General features: G+C 40.7%; 1 protein-coding gene across 6 annotated transcripts in view; it reads right to left on the bottom strand.

The window, feature by feature from the left end:
• The window catches only part of nav2a (neuron navigator 2a), a 411,462-nt gene that overhangs the window by 311,506 nt on the left and 80,638 nt on the right, over window positions 1-19,318 (bottom strand). For all 6 annotated transcript variants that reach the window (XM_069904879.1, XM_069904824.1, XM_069904830.1 and 3 more), the window contains exon 2: window positions 3,980-4,097. In XM_069904879.1, coding sequence (XP_069760980.1) covers window positions 3,980-4,097 — 118 coding nt within the window. The remainder of the gene's footprint in view (window positions 1-3,979; window positions 4,098-19,318) is intronic.

Here is a 19,318-nt window from a genome sequence, read left to right as displayed (position 1 = left end):
ACCCCAGACCAGTCCTAATTGCTGGCACTGGAAAGGCACAGTCCTCACCGCTACACCAACTGTGCCACTGAAATCTCACCATAAAGTGAATTTTATATAGAGGTCAACTGCACCTTCCATCAGGAGATGTTGTGGCAAGCCAGTAAGGTATTGGACAGGAATGAATTCACTTGTGGATCCGAAAAGAAGGATGTAAGAGTTTTTGTCCATTGTCTTGGCTCTGCTCTTACTATTGTGTGACTTGGGGGGCAAATAGGACTCTTAATAAAGTCTATTCCAATATCAAGAAAGGTTTCAAGTCAATTTCATTACCACATTTAGACCGGCCATATGTAATTGTGCCTTCAGTCATGGAGTGCTGCCCTGTCTTACTCCTGAGACGCACAAGGAATTGGTCTCTCAGCAGCCTGCAGTCAGTTCTGAAGCTACACAGCCAGCTTTTCTGATTTTTGCTGTATCCTTTTCAATATTGAGAAAATACACACCTCATGTGCCAGGCTGCTGTTCACTGACTTCAGCTCAGCATTTAATACGATCATTCCCCAGAGGCTGGTCTAGAAGTTGTCCTTCTAAGCTGCAGCACCTGGGGAGCCTTCCTGGGACCCAGGTGTGATTAGTGGGACAAAAGGTGCTTCCAGCACCTTTTAAGCTACAGGGGGATGGACCCATTAAATCGCCAACCCAGCGATTTAAGGGGGATCCCGCCCCCGCAATGAAGCGTTAAATGGCGCGCCACGCACTTACCAGAAGTACAACCAGAAGTGATGAATCAAAGTCCAAATGGTGAACGGGAACAGGGACGATCTTCAGATGCTGGCTAAGCAACTCTGCTGTGCTGCAGTACAGCAGGGAACTGTTGTGACCTCCACTGTCAGGCGAATGCTGCAGTCATTGGAGGAGCAGCAGGATGTAAGGACTGTGCATTTCAGTTGATGCAGCCTGGTGACACACATATGCGTGTGCTGACATCACCGGAGCAACCGGGTCGGCCATTTTTGTTTTCAAGCAGTCAGTGGACGCGACCTATTTAGGTTTAGACTACCTCTGAGGTTGGTCAGGGACCCAGTTGGATTTGGACCACGCTGACCAGGTTGGACCCTTTCAAGTTGCCATGTGAGTGGGATGCTAACCGGGCAGCTTGAAAGGGCCTACTGGGACTCAATATCCTTCTCTGTAATTGAATCCTGGACTTCCTAGTGGAAAGACCACAGTCTGTCTGAGTCGGTATCAGAATATTGAGCATTTTTACGCTGAGCACTGGCACACCTCAGGGTTATGTGCTCTTTTTCACTCTACTGATCCACGACTGCATTACCAGCACCAGCTCCAACAGTGTCAAGTTTGTAGCTGACGCAACAGTCATTGGCCTCATCAGCAACAACAATGAGTCGCACGACAGAGAAGAGATAGAAAATCTTGTGAAATGGTGCGAGAATAACTACCTGAGTATCAACGAGGACAAGACGATGGAAATGATTGTGGTCTTCAGGAAGTCCAGGAATGACCACCCTCCACTACACATCAACAGCTCTGTAGTAGAGTGAGTGGAAAGCACCAAGTTCCTTGAAGTTCACTTAATTTGTGATCTATCGTGGACACTCAGAATCTCACTCGTCAGGAAGGCGCAACAGTGACTACACTTCCCGAAAAGACTGAAGTGGGCAAGGCCTCCAGCCATCATTATATCTATAGGAGCTCTACAGTGGGCATCCTGGCTGGCTGCATCACAGTGTGGTACAGTTGCTGAAAAGAAATGGATCAGAGGTCAATCTACAGGACCAGAAGAGCAGCAGAGAGAATCACTGGAGTTTCCCTTCCCCCATCGACGTGATCTACCAGGATCATTGTCTGAAGAGGGCGTGCAAAATCATTGAGGACCCCTTCCACTCTGTACACAGCATCTTTCAGCTGCTCCCGTCAGCTCCACCAGGCTGAGGAACAGCTTTTTCCCCACGGTCAGTGAGAATGCTGAGCAACCAAAGGAACTGATCGCACTAACCATCTGAAACTCTCATTTGTACTTTTATAGATATAATACTTGTCCTGCATATGTATTATTTGTTTGTGTGCGTGTTATATCTGGTTGTGTGTCTGCATGTTTTTGCACCGAGGACCGGAGAACGCTGTTTCATCAGGTTGTACTTGTGCAATCTTTCTTTTTCAATCCTTTTCATTGGTTTTTATAATAAATACAGTGCAACGAAGAAAAGGGAACAAAACTGAAAAAACTTCAAACAGTATAAACTCAGTCCACCCTCCACTACACTGGATGAAAACAGAATAGATATCAAAAATATTTTCTAAGCATCTTATTCTGAGGGTTACATATATTTTGTAGCTTTTGATTCATACCGTGAATCTACAAACAAAGATGGGACTATATCTCATCTGGAAGAGTGAGTACATCTAATCACATTAAAAACATTTATATCAAATGAAAATAAGACATAAAAGATTGCCATGTATCTTCAAATTTCACCGATGAATCAAATACATATCTAATTTTTTTCTAAAATAATATGAGAGAACACTGAAACACTATTGGAGGTCTAGAGTCTTTCTGTTTGGCTCTTCTCGCCAACTATGTGGAGCAGGTCACAGCCTGTTGCGCAGGTACAGAAAAAACTCCCCATGTCTGGTTCAATAACCACAAAAAGAACGGTTATTGGACTGGGTCGTGGCTCCATCTGAAATGCAATTCAAAAGATATTAAACATTCCTTTCCAATAGATTTCTAAGGAAGGGCAAGACCAAAACATATGCGTCAATGTAGCAATATGAGATTTGCATCTGTCACAACCAAAGATTAATATTTGTAAAGATACAAGGCAGCTTATCTTCTAACTTTGGACATGTGAATATGATGCACCACTTTGAATTGGATTAATGAATGTCGGGCACATGTTGAGGAAACTTGTCCCATAGATCCTTTGATAAGGATCTTGCACATTCCAATTCCCAAGCCTTTTTAATATGATTATGAAGTATTGGATGTAATTTCAATAATCTATCATATATAATTCCAATTAATCCTTTCTGAGAAGGATTGAAAAATATTATCAAGTGGATCTGGTGGATATACAAATAGAAAGTCTGATAATATGGTATTTAGGAAATTTCTAATCTGTAAATATCTAAAAAAATGAATATTTGCCATAAAAAAATAATTATGAGAGATAGCATAGATAAAACAAAGTTTTTTTTTATTAAAAAATTTCCTAAATTGGAACCAGTTTTGCAATATGTGTTTAAGTTTTGGATTAGATATACCCTTATTGATTTTGGAAAAACTAAATGGAAGAGAGGTAACCAATAAAGAGGCCACTGAAAACTGCTGTCTCGATCTCAATTCTATATCTGTCCAAAATGGACGATCCAATTTGACAGAATGAAAAAAAGCCAGTAAGTCAGATAATGAATATTAACAGCCCAGTAATAAAATCTAAAATTAGGTAGGGCCATACCTCCATCTCCCTTTGATTTTTGTAAATGAGGTACTTGTACAATCAGGTGACAATAAACTTGACTTGGAATTTTATCCAGAGGTCTACTGCCCCAGTTATAAGGATGCACAGAGATGTGTCAAGGTAATTAGGTATTGGAACAGAGATTTATTCATTTGTGGACCAGAAAAGAAGGATGTAAAAGTTTTAGATCATAATCCGGGCTCCCATCTTACTATTGGTGTTTTATGTTTGTGGCAATGACTGAAGTTTGGGGAGAGTATTTGGTTTACTGTCAGGCTATGACTTGGTGTGACGAGTAGCTCTGCCAGGAAATCCCTTTCTTGCTTGTGGGAAAGTGCAAGATCCAAAGTTTCTTCTGTAACCTGCGCATTGAAAGTGCCCCATCATGTAGGACCACTCTTTTTACTCCATTTTTAGCCCTGCAGCATGTGAAACAAGATGCGCCACTTTGCTGAATTTCAAAACGTAAAAATTATATTTTCTTTCCAATCGAAAGACAAGGCAGCACATACCCACAACCTGGATGATCTCAGCCAGCAGCACCCCATCTGTCACGTCCTGCTGTAGGTCTCTGATGAGTCGCTTGTGGCCAGATTTTGCCAGGTAATGATTGGCCCAGTCGGTGTAAATCTGTAACAAAATCAGGTTCAATGTTTCATTCTTTCAATAATTCAATACATTGTGTGCTCAATAATAAAAAAAAATGTACAAGTAATGAATAGGGTTCAATTAAAAGCTTGAACTCCAAGTGGAATTTTCAGAACATTTATCCGAAATGCACTTAAATTGTGAACCCATCGCATTCCGATCATTATGTTGCATGATCATCGACCACTGTGACCACACTCAGCCTTCTGAGAACAGTGAGAGAACCAAAGGAAGTCTTTAAAAAGTGGTGGCAAATTGAGACATGGAGATTACTCATTGATACAATGGGGAAAACAATGGCCATACGCAACTTCCCGACCTCAGATTTAACCTATTTTGCAGAAAATGGTACACGTATTAAAACTGCAAATGTTATCGCAATAACTCCAGTCAAATTTATTCAGGTTTCATTTGAGACCTTATTTATTCTTTGATGATGGCACACACAACACACAACACACACACACACACACACACACACACACACACACACACACACACACACACACACACACACACACACACACACACACACACACACACACACACACACACACACACACACACACAGCCTTTTGAAAAACCACCCACCCATTTATGTGCAGGAGGGTCTCATTAACATGTTATAAATTCTTTCCAACAATGACTTTTTGGGCTTGCAGTAATGAGCTTTCTCTGTATTCAAGATCATTTCATGTTTTGGCATCATTAATATTTTGCACTTTACATCAGGCCACATGCATTCAATCAATCTGGAAATCTGCCACGCTTGTCATTTTTGCAATGTTGGCTGAGGAAATTTTAAGTGCAAACTGGCTGTTTTGCTTTATTTCAGGCATTTTATATAACTTGTCTGTCATTCAAAAAGAATGCTCATGTGTGATAAGTTTAAGTCAGGAGTGGAGAGCAGCTGAGTTGCAGTCCACATGTTCCAGGGTTTACTGTGTTCATTGCACACCTTGGTGATGTTATCACGAGAACGAGTTTTCCATCGTGGAAGGCGCACAACTATGTGCAATACACACAGGTGCTGGAGAAACTCAGCAGGTCACACAGTGTTTATAGGAAGCAAACGGATATAACCAACCTTTCGGGCCTGAGCCCTTCGTCAAGGTATATGCAAAAAGCTGGCAGGCTCCTGAATCAAAAAGGTGGGGGAGGAGATATGGGGGAAGAAGGGCCAGACGTAGGATTTTGTGTCTTACACTGAGGTCACAGCATCCCTTCCTATTTCACTTCATCACCATCTTATTGCTGTTCTTCCCTGACGCTCGAAAAAACACATTTTCTTACAGTGGGCTTTGATCAGGTGGGGTGCTAGAGTGCCATCTGACGAAACCACAATAGGATTCTAAAGGTGAATGTGACAGTTGAGCACGTTGTACAACTCAGCTCAAAATCAAATCGTGGGCCTTGTTAGCCACTGCAATTCTCACCTGTACATGTTTTTTACACAAGGAAATAATTCCCAATTTCCCGGGACGCAGTCTGCGTAAAAAGATTGGAACGGGAATAAGGACTCCTTCCCGTTCCGATACTTTACCTCCTCGATCTCTAGCTATTTTCACAGATGACCTGCAGTCTAAACTGAACTGCAGGTCATCTGTGAACAACGGGCTAAGGAATAGGATGTCCAGCCTCCTTAAATACCACACTTCAGGTCTTCTGTCTAAACACACGGTGCGTTACGGGTATTTGGAGTTTTGGCTACTCCTTGAAGGTGGGGAGGCACTTCAGAACGGAAAAATCATGCGAGCTCTAGGAAAAAAAACATAAATTATACTGACATGCTGCAATGTTAAAGTGCAAAAACAGTGTCCTAATTCATCTTTTTGCTAAGAAACAGAAGGAGGAGGAGAATTTGGAACAGGAGAAGGCTATTCAACCCTTGGAGCCTGTTCCACCATCATTCAATACAGTCATGGCTGATCATTTGACCTCTGATTTCTATTCCTGCTTTCTCTCCACACCCTTGATCCCTTTCTGTTTTTAAAATTCAATGTGACGCTGGAGAGTGCCAAAGTTTTTGCAAGTCAGCATACAAAAAGTACATTTTTGCCATTTCTCTGAACATGTGACAATAAGCTAAACTAACCTGCATGCCAAAGAGAGATGCCAAGAACATCCAGGAAATATTTTTCTGCCGAAAACAGTGAGGACAGAATTCAAAAGAAGTTGCTTGGGATTACGTAGGACTTTGATAAAAATAAAAATCAACCGTTTGCAAAGGTAAAAAAGGTCAATAACAAGATAATATTAACTTACAGTTACATGAATGAGTGACAAAAAGATTTTTGTGATGCAGTGAATGTGCACAATCCATGTGACCATGAATAAGAGGGCATTGAGAGCTGATTCAGTACGGAATTAATACCTTTGAAAAGGAAGAGTTTGCAGAATAATCAGTAGGTTCAGTACAGTGGGAGTAAGTGGATTGCTCTCCTATTGGCTTCAGAGGGAGATTCATTGGCCATGAGATTTGGACTGCCAGCACATGATGTTGTTTAACTCAAAGGAAGCAAAATTTGAAATCAGTGCTGACACACCACCATCCTCGGTTGGAAGCTGCTGGCACTGGAATGGGAGCTCCGAGGCCATTGCCAGCATGCAGGACCTCCCACACTATTCAGTTCCAGACTTACTTTCTAACTTTCTGACTGTAAACAAAATGTGGCAAGGCGTTGACAGGAGTTGGGGCACTGCCAGCATGCCACTAGGATCTCGCTTTGTCTCATTCCCTCACTCCTGGATTGGGGCAAGTTAATGAGGTTGGCTTTCTGCACCTGGCCGAGGTTAGGACAGGTAGCTGGAGTCTTTAGCATAATCTGCCCATCGGTTCTGCACTGCCAACAAAAGGTCAGACTTCTCAATGATGGAATCTGAAACACAATTTATCTTTTAATTAATTTAGCGATAAAGCATTGTAACAGGCCTTCTGGACCATGATCCTGTGCCACCCAAATGCACCAATTAACCTACTAACCCTGTAGATCCTTGGAGGGTGGGAGGAAACCAGAGCACCCGGAGGAAAGACACGCATTTATTTAATTACAACATGGTAAAAGCCAATTCCAGCCATTTAAACCCGTGCAGCCCAATTACACCCAAATTAATCTATATATTTATCCATATGTTTTTTGGAGGGTGGGAGGAAACCCATGCAGACATGAGGAGAATGTACAAACCTCTTACTGACCACACCGGATTCAAACTCAGCGTTGCGCTAACTGCTATGCTAACTGTGGCGTCCAATAAGAGGCCATGAGATACATTGCTCCTTGCAGTAGCAATTCAATTGGTCCCATCATCCTGCGAGTTCATCACTGCACAATCATCTGCAAATTGGTCTTTCATCAAAATAACTGCCCTTTGATACTTGCGAGTTAATTCCTTCTCATTTAATGCTTCATCAACTCACCGCATCCAAAATAATCCATTCTCATATTCACTTTGGTTCTTTTGCTGTTGACCTAAACTGACCTTCTGACTTTGGAACTTTCTAATTTATCAAAATATTTTCTCATTCCAAGCACCTTCTCCAAACCTTCCCTTTGCCATTTCTGCATCCACAAGATAATGAGAGAATCCCAATTTCTCCAAGCTCGCTGCAGAGGCATTCCCTCAATCCTGGCATCAGCTCTATACACTTCCTCTGGTTTGTAATTCATCACCTATATTTATTCTGGAAACCATGGAAGTCCCCTGCTAATGTAAACCTGAAGCCATTCCAGCACCACAATTATCTGCGGTTTTCTGAAGAGCATTCCTACACATTGTAACAACGCATTGTTTCAGCTGGGTGAGCAGTAGTTTGTCAGTCTTATTCATCCAATCAGAACACCATTGCTTTAGAAATGTATCTTTTTCACTCAATTTAACAAATTTGTGATTACCTCTGAAATCAGTCTCCTGGTGTAACTAATACAGCTGGCAATGAACGGAAAGATTATTTATCTTCTGACTGAACTGTGAACAACTTTACTAAATACAGAACACTTGTTTTGTCAGTTTAGATCAAGGACTATGTTACATTATTAACAGTTTTATAAAATGAGATGAAGAGAGGAGTTCACATTTGGTTGGAAGCAAGCTAAATTTTAACTATGTGTGTTTAACCTTTAATAGAGTAATTCCAGGTTTCCCAATGATTTATTGGTAGATGCAGACTGGGATGAAATCTCAGATTTAGATCTTAATGCAGATTGAAGGAACTGATAAAGAGGAAACCTTCTGGAGGCTTGGAGTTGAAATCTCACTCCCACAGATGCAAATAACCCGTAGAGCAAGGTCTTCATCTGTCAGCACTAGTCAAGGTGACTGGGTTGTCCTGTGCTGAATCTCAAGTTGAAAGACGAAGGGGGTTAGTGGGTTAATTGGTCATATGGGCTTGGAAGCCCCACATCTTCAGCTGCTGGTTAGCATATTCCCAATTCAGAAAATAAACAGACAAACAAGCCATTCATATCCATTGATTTTTGGTCAGAATTATTAACTTCTGTTTTTTTCTTTCCATAGATGCGACCTGACCTGTTAAGTGTTTCGAACATTTTCTGTTTTTACTTCAAATTTTCACCATCTGGCTTTTTAAAAAACTTTTCATTCATCGCATTTGTGTTTTTTGAGATGGTGCCAATGTAAACTGACGACGCCATGTCCCAACTCCACAACAGTAAAAATATTTCTCTAATAATTCAATTGTACAGGGAGTTTTGTAACATTAGGAAAATATCTCATTCTGTACATAAATAAGCATTCCTCTTTTCAACAAAGATAAGAACATATTGTAAATCCAGCTTTGCAATTTGCATGTGATACCTCAGCCACATTGTGAAAAAAAACATGGAAAAGGTATTGGAAAACCATAGGCAGTGATATTCTAAATCATGATGAAGGCTCGCAAGCTGCTACACTTTGTGAAGAGTTTAAGGAAATTTGGTATGTCAACAAAGATTTTTCCATACTTCTAATGCTGTACCGTGGAGAGCGTTCGAACTGGTTGAGTCACCGTCTGGGATGGAGGCGCCAAGGCATTAAACAAGAAAAAAACTATCGAGAGTTGTGAACTTGGCTAGAGCCATCACAGGCATCAGGCTCCACTTCATCGAGGACATCTATAAAAGGTGGTGTCTTAAGAAAGCAGCCTCTGTCCCCAAGGAATCCCATCACCCAGGTTGTGCCCTCTTCATATTTCTACCATTGGGAAGGAGGTACAGGAGCCTGAAGATGAACACAAGGACAGTTTCTTCCTTCTGCCATCAGATTTCGTCAGACAATGAACCACACACACTACCTCACTTTCTCTCATTTTTTTTTCATTAATTGACGTAATCTTTTTTTACCGATATTCGCTGCCGCAAAACAATGAACTTCGTGACACGTTCATGACAATAAATTCTGATTCTAAATGATGAACATTTCCTTATATGATACATATAAAGCCTATACTGTATAACTTAATCAAATGCCTGGCCTGCATATCGTCCATGAAACAACTGCTGCCTCATTCTACCATATCTGCAAGACGTTGATTTTTTTTTGGAGGTTTTAAAGTAAAGCAGACTGATGCCGGCCCTCCCTTGCATAATCTTTAGATCTGGCAGAGAGAAGGGAACCTAATCTCTTTTGAAAAATTTACAGAGCTAGGGTTGAGGAGAATCAAAAATAAATGGGCGACAGTTCAGAGTAATATACCTCATCCTTGCCACTGCAGGTTTAGAAACCAGCATGAGGGAGTTTCAAAAGCCACTTACCAGCTCAAAAGACCAATCTGATCTTAGGTGGCAGGCCCCGTCTCTGGAAATTAGTTTTTTTGCCCCTCATCCAAATGGCAAGCAGGATTCAACACAAATCATATCAGTGCATGGTAAAGCGGACAAGATGTGCTCAGCCAAAACTCTGAAACAATCTGTTGTGTTCTCTGTATCATAACTTGCTGTGAACAAAGCATTTTCATTTACAATTACTCTACTGGCATTACTCATACTGGCCAACTGATACCACAAATCTCATATTACAAAGACCAGTCTATTTGACTGTCCTCAATAAAATATGCAAGCATGAGCTGCAGAATTTCTTTAAAAACACCATCAATGCTTCTAATTTTACACTTAGCTTTTGTTCCATTGAAGGTTAAACATTTTAGCCTAAATAGGCCAACAAGACATGAAAACAATTAAAGTTCTTTTAAAGGCAAACACACACGGCTGTTCTCTCTGCATTGACTACACTTTCAGAGTATGAGGGAAATCAGTGAGTGGGTAAAATTCTCATCAAAACTTATCCACACTGAGCATAAAACAAGTAGCTAGGTACTTGCTATGCCACAGACCCACACCCTGATTGTGCCTTGTGAATGGTAGAATGTTAGATATGAAGGGAATCGATGCACAGAAATAAAAGAAAAGTTATTATCTTTCTGGATAGTTGATGTCAGTGCGGAATTGCTGCTGACTGGCACACTCTAGGCTACAGGAGCGTGTGCTGAGGGATGCACCAAGTCTTGGCGCAGCCAATGCAAGGGCTTTGTTCAGTGAGGACCACAGTCTGGGGTCCTTCTGCCACCAGACATTGAGAGTCTGTGACCGGAGGGGAAGTCCCTCAAATATCGGAGGGGGAAGTGACTACAAGGTCAACAGCACTAAATAGAGGGCAAATATAACAATGTATTAAGGATGTGAAAAATCTTTGAACAGGTTTCTTTACAAAATAACTTATCATGAATAAAGTCTATTTTTGGACAAAAAATCTTATTGAATTGCAAACAGGGATTTTATTTCATGCATTCTTATGGTATTCAGTCCTCAGTTCCTGCTATCAATATGCACTCTATGCATGTAGCGTAATTTGTCAATCAAAGCAGTTAATTGAAGGAAACTGGTCCATCTCGATGAAGGGTGATTCACAGCATTTTTAGCACCTAACAGAATGGGTAAAACTGCACCCCTTCCTCATTTTCTTGCAAACATTCAAAGGACAATCTGGCTGCTTGCAGTGTAAACAATAACAGAAATAACACGAGAGTTTCATCAACTAGAAGGGGCAGCCAGGATCTCCTCCCTCAGTCCAAACATCGGTGACGTTTCAAAGAGAGTTCGTTTCCAATGCTGGCAGAGAAACAAGAGGGCCAGCCATTCCCATCCCTTCTCATTGGCAACATCTGCTCAAAATCTCACTTCCCTTCCCAAAGAAAACAAAAAACACACACTCTTCTGCCAAGGTCAGGTCTGGCCTGAACAGGTGGGCATCTTATTGCTTTATGTGTGCACCTGTGCCAATTCCAATGGTGCAAATGAAAATTTGTGGCACAATCTTTCAAACGACCCTTCGCTCCATAAAAATCCAGCCATTTGCTGCTTTCCTCCACTCTTTCCTGTTTCTCACTACTGATTTATATCTATTAAATAATGCATGTAAATCACTTGTTTTAATCTCCTACCATTTTATAATCTTCAACAGAATAGATGTTCCTGTCGCAAGCTGGAAGCCCTGGTGTTTCATCTGCTGCCATTAAATATTGTTAGGCTCAACCGATACTGCTGGAGATAATAATATTATTATTACAGCACATCTGGTGATTTATAATGGCACAGGAGTCTGGAGCCAAACAGAGCGCAGAACAATCCTTCCACACAGCCGAACAGTTCTCCATCATAACACTACATCGCCTTTTCAAATTAATATCCACTGCACACAGAAACCCCGCCCCAAGGTAGCCCTTCAGCTAATCACCAGGTGCACCTCATTTGATCTCAGCCCACTTTTGGCACCTGAAAACAACTTTAATTTTGCACAGCTTTGTTGGAAAGTCCATTTCTAAAATTTACAGTCCAGCATGGTACATTAACATGTGAAGTACATTCACACAAGCTCTAAAAAAAACAATTCAGCTTTGCCAAATGCCAATTTAAACACATCAAAGTGAAAATGTGGGTCTTTGGAAAACAAGACACCAACTAAAGAGTATTCCAAGTCATAAACCTAGCCTTGGAACAACCTCATAGTGAAGTTGCCACTGCACTTTGTACACTAATATTCACAAGGTTTCCAACAACACACAAAAGTTCAGAAAGAGATCCATTACCTTCCAGCCACAGATTCAAATATTCTGTGTAATCCCAGTACTACAGTTTAGTTAAAGCAACAGCAGAGTGAACGAATAGCTTGATAAATTGTTGCACTGCCATTTAGCTGGCAGTCCTTGAGCCTTAGAGATCCAGTGATCCAGGTTCAATCCTGACATCTGGATCTGTGTGAACTTGGTATGTTCTACCTCTAGCAAGTTTCCTCCTGGCGCTCAGGTTCCTAAAGATGCAAGGAATGGTAGGTTCACTGGCTGCAGAAAAATTGCGCCTAATTTCAGGTGGATGAGAAATTTGTTGGGGGAACCGACTACAGCGGAAATTAATGAGTGAACGGGATTGCTCTGCGAGGCAGCATGGACTCACTGGGCTAAATACCCTCTTTCTAGGTTGTGATGAACTTGGCAAATATGGGAAAAATATCCCACTGTAGTTTTAAGTCAGGAAAACAATCAACTATAACTGTATGATAAATTATTTGCATTATCAAAGGATTGTCCATCATCAAACAAACACTTTAAGATATAGTGTGCAATGCAAGGAATCAAAAATGCAAAGATGAAAGTAATTGAAACTACTCTGTTCAGTCAGGCCAGAAACATTAGTCACCTGTCAAAATGTCACACGACAACCTGAACATGTCACTGAAACAGCAGTTACAAAAGATAAGCAAGTGAGTGTGTCATACTGCAAAATTTAAATTTTGGAAACTAATTCTTGCATTCTAATGTAGAAAAAAATGTCTTGAGGAAATTTGCCAATCCTGATTGGTTGAGGTTGACTAGCAGTTTTATCAGTGGACGTGAACAGGGACAAAATGTCAGAGCTTGGTAAGGTATTAATCACCTGCGGTGGGGAAAGTTGGGAATGGATTCACAAAGGTCCAGGCCACAGTAAGTCCATGTTCTTTGTTCACAACCTGTGAATTACAATTCCTGCACTATGACAGCGCCGAGGCCAACAGGAAGTGCTTTATTGCCAGAAATACTTCTTGAAGCCTAAGGGCTAATTGTCTCCCAATCAGTTCATTATACCCTCCACCTTGAAAGAAGTCAAGTCTGGTTGAGTATGAACCATGTGCCGTGAGAGAGGTTGGTAAACTCGGTTCAACATAATCCATTCTGAAGTATTCACATGTATTAAAACGCTCGTTTTCTGATAAACACTATTGCAAACAAAGGATCCTGTTAAAAAAAAACACACACATGAAAAGCCATTTCCTAATTAACCGAATTTGCTGATGTTTCTGAAATCTGTTCCTGGAAATCTAGAGCAGTCTGATGTTTGGGAACACTATCACATGAACACTAAATGACCTGTGGTTTCCACCACACTGCATTTCTGAGGTTCTTCTGAAGGACAATCTCAACATTAGTGGCAGCCAATTCTCAGGCGAGAACAGTAGAGAAAACAATGCAAAGGAAAACCAATAGAAAAAGTGCTTGTTTCAACTGATTTGCTTAAACATTATACACATCTTACTGCTTTAATAGGATTCAAACCATTTTTAGCTGTTTAACTGGATCCGCAATACAAGTAGTAAAAAATATTAAAGTACATGTGCTAAGCTCTCTTCTTTATCCATACAGTTAATGTCTGCATTGAATTGAATCGGCCACTATTTCAATGCTCCCTAAGGCAAAGCTAGGGGCCACTAGTGCAAAGTGTGTCTGTACCCTCTGTTCAGGGAGTCACGGCTGCACTGCTGCCTATGTCCTTTAAGAATGCATCTTTGCCAAGAAGGTCTGGGATGACTGCAGACGTTCATTCCAAACAGTACAGAGCACCACTGAGAAATACCACCACTGTGGGAAACTATCAATTCACTGAAAGACCCTCTCTGGTCTGCCATGAATTTCAGAGCAAGGTGATTCCACGATCAAGTGCTGCAGTCTAACACATTCAAGCGTCAAAGGACTCAATGGTTGACCCAGCAGCACAGTGTACAAACATTAGTCCCACCATCTGACCTCCAGTGAACCGCAGACTTCCATGTTTAACCGCACGCGAGACTCATTGAGGCCTGAACAGCTACCAGCCAACGTGATACAGACCACATTTTTATCGACCAAGAAGTACTTGTGAAAGAATGTCAGTTTTGAAAAGCTACAGAATAAAATCATTGCCATATTTGAGCATGTCTAATTTCAGTTTGCTATTTTAGTGAAGTTTTCCAACTGCAATATTATCCCAGGTTGAAATTAAATTTTCAATGTTTGTCCTTGATATTACATTGTGATAAAAATGTATTGCTGAATTCTCAACAATATAAAAAAAAGCAACTTGGTTACTTTGAATGATCTCAGATATTTTTCAAAGCCTCTCCAAGAGGTCAATGCATTTATCCAATGAGAAGTCAGACACAATCAAGTAACACCTTGCAGCTGTTGGTCTGGACTCCTCCCCCTGCCAGTCTTCAGCCTTTATTCAGATGCCTTCCCGTTTTCGCTTCTACCTTGAGGAAGGGCTCAGGCCCAAAGCATCGGTAATAAACCTTTACCTCCTGGGGACGCTGCGAGACTGGCTGAGTTCCTCCAGCATTTCTGTGTGTTTTTACAAGACCATGGCATGCACAAGCACCGGTCTGCTTCAGGAGTTGCAGAAATAACAGAGAACTGTATGCCATAGAACAAACCCAGCGGCAACCTTTCAGTATATTTTTAAGCATATTCCTCATTTTCATTGTGAGAGAATTTATAACCCACAAACAAATTGAATATAGATCTGGATCAATGCCATATAATGGAGCTTCTTTTAATAGTTTTTTTTCAGTATAACTGATGTGCATTATTTTCAAGCATTTGAGGTGAAATAAGCATTTCATCTTCTGTTTAAATAGCTTTTCCTCCTTCTTTATCTTTCTATTTGAATTGGGCATGATTTCCCAGCTGACAATATATCTCAGGAAGTGAAAACCCAAATACATTTTAAATGCAATGATGGTTTATGCCTCTCTGACCCTCTGCATCTCTCCTTTCACAAATTATTTTAAATCTATGTGCCCTGGTTAATTTTCTTACTTTAGAAAATAGGTAACTTAATGAAGCATCACCTCAACCACCTCTGTTTTAAAGAAAATCAGGTAGTGCAACTAATCTCTCCATAAAATAAATCTAATGATGCTAACATCCCCATTGATCCTTCAGTGCCTCCAATTATGCTCTTATATGCTTCCTGTAAAATGGTGACTAGAATTGTCGTTCAAGCCTAATGGATTTTCAGATAGTTTGAACACAATGAAATGCAACCTCATGGACAGCAATGGATTTTTCTGTGATGCCCTCCGATAATCAAAGACCATACTCTGACCCATGGGGGCAGCAAACAAAGGAGAAAGTGGGCAAGCGATGACAGAACAAATGAGTGTGCCTGCTGTGGTTCACTGGGTAGCCATGCCACCTCTGAACTTGAAGGCAGGATCTTTGAATTTCTTTTCCAAGATATAAGCTTAGATACTTGGTGATGGAGACATCTCTGCACTGAGACACCTCACACTGAATCAGCTCCAAACTTAAACAGCTCCGCACTGAGATAGTTCCACACAGAGATAGCTCTGCACAGAGCGAGATCTGCACTTGGACTGCTCAGTAATGGGACAGCGCTGCTCTGAGACAGCTCCACTTCAAAACAGCTCTGCACTGAGACAGTTCCGCAGCAAGACAAATCCACCCTGATACAGCTACGTAAACTTGCATGATCTGAGGTTCAGCATGTTCTCTTAGGTGGACATTTAAGACTGATAGATATAAATCAAGAGGTATCGGAAAGCTTCGCTCAAGCAATATCAGTCATTGATCTGGTATTTCCAAAATTTATGTGATTTTGTTTTTTTATTCATTCATGGGATGTGAATATCAGTCACAGGCCAGCATTTATTGTCTATTCCTTATTGCCCATGCTGTAATGTAATCCCACCACCAGCCACATCTTCCCCATTCCATCCATTTTTCATTTTCACGGGGACCATTCTTTGCATGACTCACTGATTTGCTTTTACCTTCCCGCCCATCCTGCTGTCCAAGGCACTTCCCACTGTGTCCATTGCAGGTGCAACAACTACTCCAAAATCTCCTCCTTCCACGATTCACAATCTCCTCTTCCAAGATCATATCCTGCATTTAGTGCTTTCAATGTGGCCTCCTCTCTGTTGATGAAACCAGGGTCGTCACCAGAACAAATGTTAGAGGAGCGTATTAGCATGTTTTAAATTTTTTTTAAATTTTTCACACTGTGAACCATATCAATCAAAATACATACAAACATTTTCCTCTTAAATATACACAGTGGCATTTTCTTCCCTTTTTTCCCCCCCTACCTTCCCTCCCCCCTTCCCACCCCCCTCCAAACCCATTAAACGTTCAATATATACAATACAATAAACCCATTAAACAATGTCATCACACAATGAAAATAAACAAGAAAATTGTGACATCTACTTTTGCACACTGGACCAAGTCATTTTGTCTTCTTATCATTTTATCATTTTAGGGGGTGGAGGTCTGCGGTAGGCCCTCTCTGTTGTGTTCCATGTACGGTTCCCAAATAATGTGACTTTATTTTTTAAATTATTTTTTATTTTTTCCAGTGAGATACATTTATTCATTTCTATGTACCATTGCTGTACTCTCAGGCTCTCTTCTGATTTCCAAGTTGACATTATACATTTTTTTGCTACAGCTAAGGCTATCATAATAAATCTTTTTTGCGCTTCATCCAGTTTGAGGCCTAATTCTTTACTTCTTAGAATAAAGATCTCTGCATTTTTTGGCATGTTACTTTTTGTGATTTTATTACCTGATTTAGATCTTCCCAAAACTTTTTCACTTTCTCACATGCCCAAGTTGCATGTATTGTTATTCCCGTTTCCTTCTTACAGCGAAAACATCTATTTGATAATGTTGGATCCCATTTATTTAACTTTTGGGGCGTGGTCTATACCCTGTGTAACCAATTATATTGTATCATGCGTAACCTCGTGTTTATTATATTCCTCATAGTTCCAGAGCATTAGAATGTTTGTGGGGTGGGGCGGAGGCTATTGGATGCCAGGATCTACCTGACAAAGGTGGGGGGAGGGATGTGAGGGTGCTATTGGGTGTCAGAACCTACCTGTCAATGGGGTGGAGGGGTGGGGGGGGGGTGAGGTGGGGATTGGAAGCTAGGACTGCCTGTCAGAATCACTGGAGCATTCGAATTTCTTAAATCTTCCATCATAATCATATTCTATGAATGGGCCCCACATCTTTTCAAATTGAAACTTTCTATCTTTAATGTTATATCTCATTTTATCCAAGCTTAAATAGGTCATTACATCATGTAACCCACTGTGTGTGAATAATTCTTTTCATTTAAAATCTAATAGATTCACCGTGCCAGAAGTGTGACGCTTGAGATCAGTGAATTGGGTCGTGGCGCAGGAGATGGGCCCTTGCATTTAGTTCCTTATCCTTTTAATTTAGGTTTCTTTGGGATATTCTTAAATTCCCTTGACTTTAATAATATTTTATTCTTTGTTTTTGTTTAATTTATATAATCTTTTCTTTTTTGTATTAGAGTAGGGGATAAAATAGACTCCATATGTTCACATACTCCTATTGTTGGATTTATATGAGTCTTTGAAATTAAAAAATAAAATATTTTTAGAAGTCGAATAGATTAATTGGTATCACAATGAGGACAGACTTTTTTTTTAATTACAGTTTTATTTCATTGATTTTAAATTCCTCAACAGCTGTCATGAGATTTGAACTCAGATCCGGGATCAGTGATCGAAAACTCCAGGTGCTGGTCCAGTAACTTATTTGTTGTTCTACCATCTCCTTGCTCCTTTGCTTCCTTTACAATTTGGACTGCCCTTCCAGCGTAAATTTATTTTAGAATGCCAAGGAGCTTCTTGAGAGTATGAAAGATCCCAGATTGTTACATGTCCATTTTCCTTTGGGACATGTAAAGAGAAAGGGATGACAAGGGGGTAAGTGAAAAATACAGTGGATATTTTCCATTTATTGCCCTTCAAAAACCATGTTGCAATTGTTCAGGTGGTCTGCACATGGAGTGCCGACTCTGCGCCAGCTGACATCAATTTCAGGCATCTAGTCTTTTGCAAGATGGCACATAGTTTTGCCAGGATATACAGTAGTTATGATCTTAATTTCGTCCATGAAACTAATAGTGCCTGGTGCTTCAAAGCTTTGCATCCAACCCGTGTTCCCTGTTTCCACTTAGTGCCGGTTGTTGAGAACCATAACACGAGGAGCTACAGGCATGCCAGGGCAACAGGGGACTTTGACTTTATATATACAGTGCCCTGTCTAATAATATAAATTAAGTGATGCCATCTGTATTTCTGTTCTGGCCATGAGGAAATCATCACATTTTCCACAAACCTACACCCTGATAAGACACCGCTTCTGAAATTTAAGTATATTATTTCAAAGTTTCTGAATTTGGCTTTTGTCTTTGCTCCGTTACAGTGTGAGTCAACATCACCAAATTACACAGCTGGCTCCACATCATTCCCAACACACTGCACACATAATTCAATTCACGTGCAGAAATCCACTCTATGACATCAAAACCCTTTTGATTTTTTAAATGTTCATATACAAATGATTGCCTTGTTGGCTCTCTGCCAACATTTCAAAACGCAACAGCCAGACTTGTTAACTTGTTTAATGTTGACATTTTAATGGTTTTCACTGCAGTTTGGTTGCAACAGGTGAAGAGTCCTCCATCTCCTGGAGTTTTCACATTTGATATTCCAACAGAATTCCAAGTCATCAGTTGATGTCAAAGAATACATCTGGCCAAAAGAACATCCTCCTCATCATTGACTGGGAATACCCAAGTGTTCAGCTATTGGAAGGAGTCAACTTTGTTTAATATGTCGAGGTGAACATTCAACAGAAATGTGCATAGGCCTATGAGAGAAGGGACAATATTGCACCTTGCACTGGGGAGTGAAGCTGGTCAGGTCACTGAGGTATCATGGGGGAACACTTTGGCTCCAGTGACCACAATTCTTTGAGCTTTGAAGTAAAAAGTTGGAATGGATACAGATGTTTAGGAAGTTGTTGGCAGGAGGCACAGTTCACATAGCAGTTCGTGCAATGCCATTACAGTGCC

Source organism: Narcine bancroftii, chromosome 1 (genome assembly GCF_036971445.1).
Source record: "Narcine bancroftii isolate sNarBan1 chromosome 1, sNarBan1.hap1, whole genome shotgun sequence".
NCBI lineage: Eukaryota > Metazoa > Chordata > Chondrichthyes > Torpediniformes > Narcinidae > Narcine > Narcine bancroftii.
The sequence above is the reverse complement of the archived record's forward strand: the minus strand, read 5'-3'. Positions and strand labels throughout refer to the sequence as shown.